Here is an 816-nt window from a genome sequence, read left to right as displayed (position 1 = left end):
GTCGAAACACATTGTAAGAGTCATACCCATGGCACAACTCAGCCGAACAACCCTGCCTCAGCCGAACTGAGCCGTTCAGCAGCACCTCCATGGGGGAAAGGTGTTGCAGTGATAATGAGCTCAAAGTGTATTATCAAGTCCCAACTGAACAAAACCCAGCTAGGGCAAAGGCTATTAAGTAAATCCCAACCATTCCCCTACCAAAAGCAAGGCCAAAGGAAATGGCTGGGATGTCCTGGATGTCCTGGACGGGGGTATGTATGTATGGCACCCTGTAGCACACTATCAGTGTGCTGCACTGTGCAGCTAGAACCCACCAGGTCTCGGGATTGCGGAACGCCTCCAAGAAAGCCACACGGCCATTGCTGGAATACTGGACCTGGCCTGTCTCATGCATGTAGCACCACTGGTGACCAGAAAGGGCATAAAAAAGGAAAAATGTCAAGACGCTTCTACACCAGCACACAGATACAGCACAGTACAGGGGTAACCCACCATTACACCAGGAAATCCGTAGTGCTCCCAAAGGATGAAGGGCGGTGGCGATGGGCTGTGCAGCAGCCGCAACAGCATGTAGTAAAAGAAGTAGCTCTTTCCAATCCCAGGCGTCCCGGTAACTGCAACAAAACACACAAGGGCAAGGGGGTGGCCTTGGTCATCAAGTGAGTGGAGTGAATGATCAACAGCAGCAGGACACAGGCATAGCTTTGCAGAAGGGCTCTGGTGCATATAAAAAAACTGTCCATGCATTGCTTGTTCTCGAGGGCAATATTCAACTAGAATCCATATTGTTAGAGACCATCCTGCAAAATGCAG

At 50.4% G+C, this 816-nt stretch overlaps 1 protein-coding gene across 1 annotated transcript; it reads right to left on the bottom strand.

Moving 5' to 3' along the window:
* Window positions 1-133: 133 nt before the first annotated feature.
* On the bottom strand, window positions 134-617 carry VOLCADRAFT_101274 (uncharacterized protein; the record flags this gene model as incomplete). The annotated part of the gene is made up of 2 exons (XM_002959707.1): window positions 134-406; window positions 496-617. Coding segments are annotated over 2 exons (393 nt in total), but the record flags the coding sequence as incomplete, so codon positions are not given.
* Window positions 618-816: the final 199 nt, after the last annotated feature.

This window comes from Volvox carteri, assembly GCF_000143455.1.
Source record: "Volvox carteri f. nagariensis unplaced genomic scaffold VOLCAscaffold_599, whole genome shotgun sequence".
NCBI classification, from domain to species: Eukaryota; Viridiplantae; Chlorophyta; class Chlorophyceae; order Chlamydomonadales; family Volvocaceae; genus Volvox; species Volvox carteri.
The sequence above is the reverse complement of the archived record's forward strand: the minus strand, read 5'-3'. Positions and strand labels throughout refer to the sequence as shown.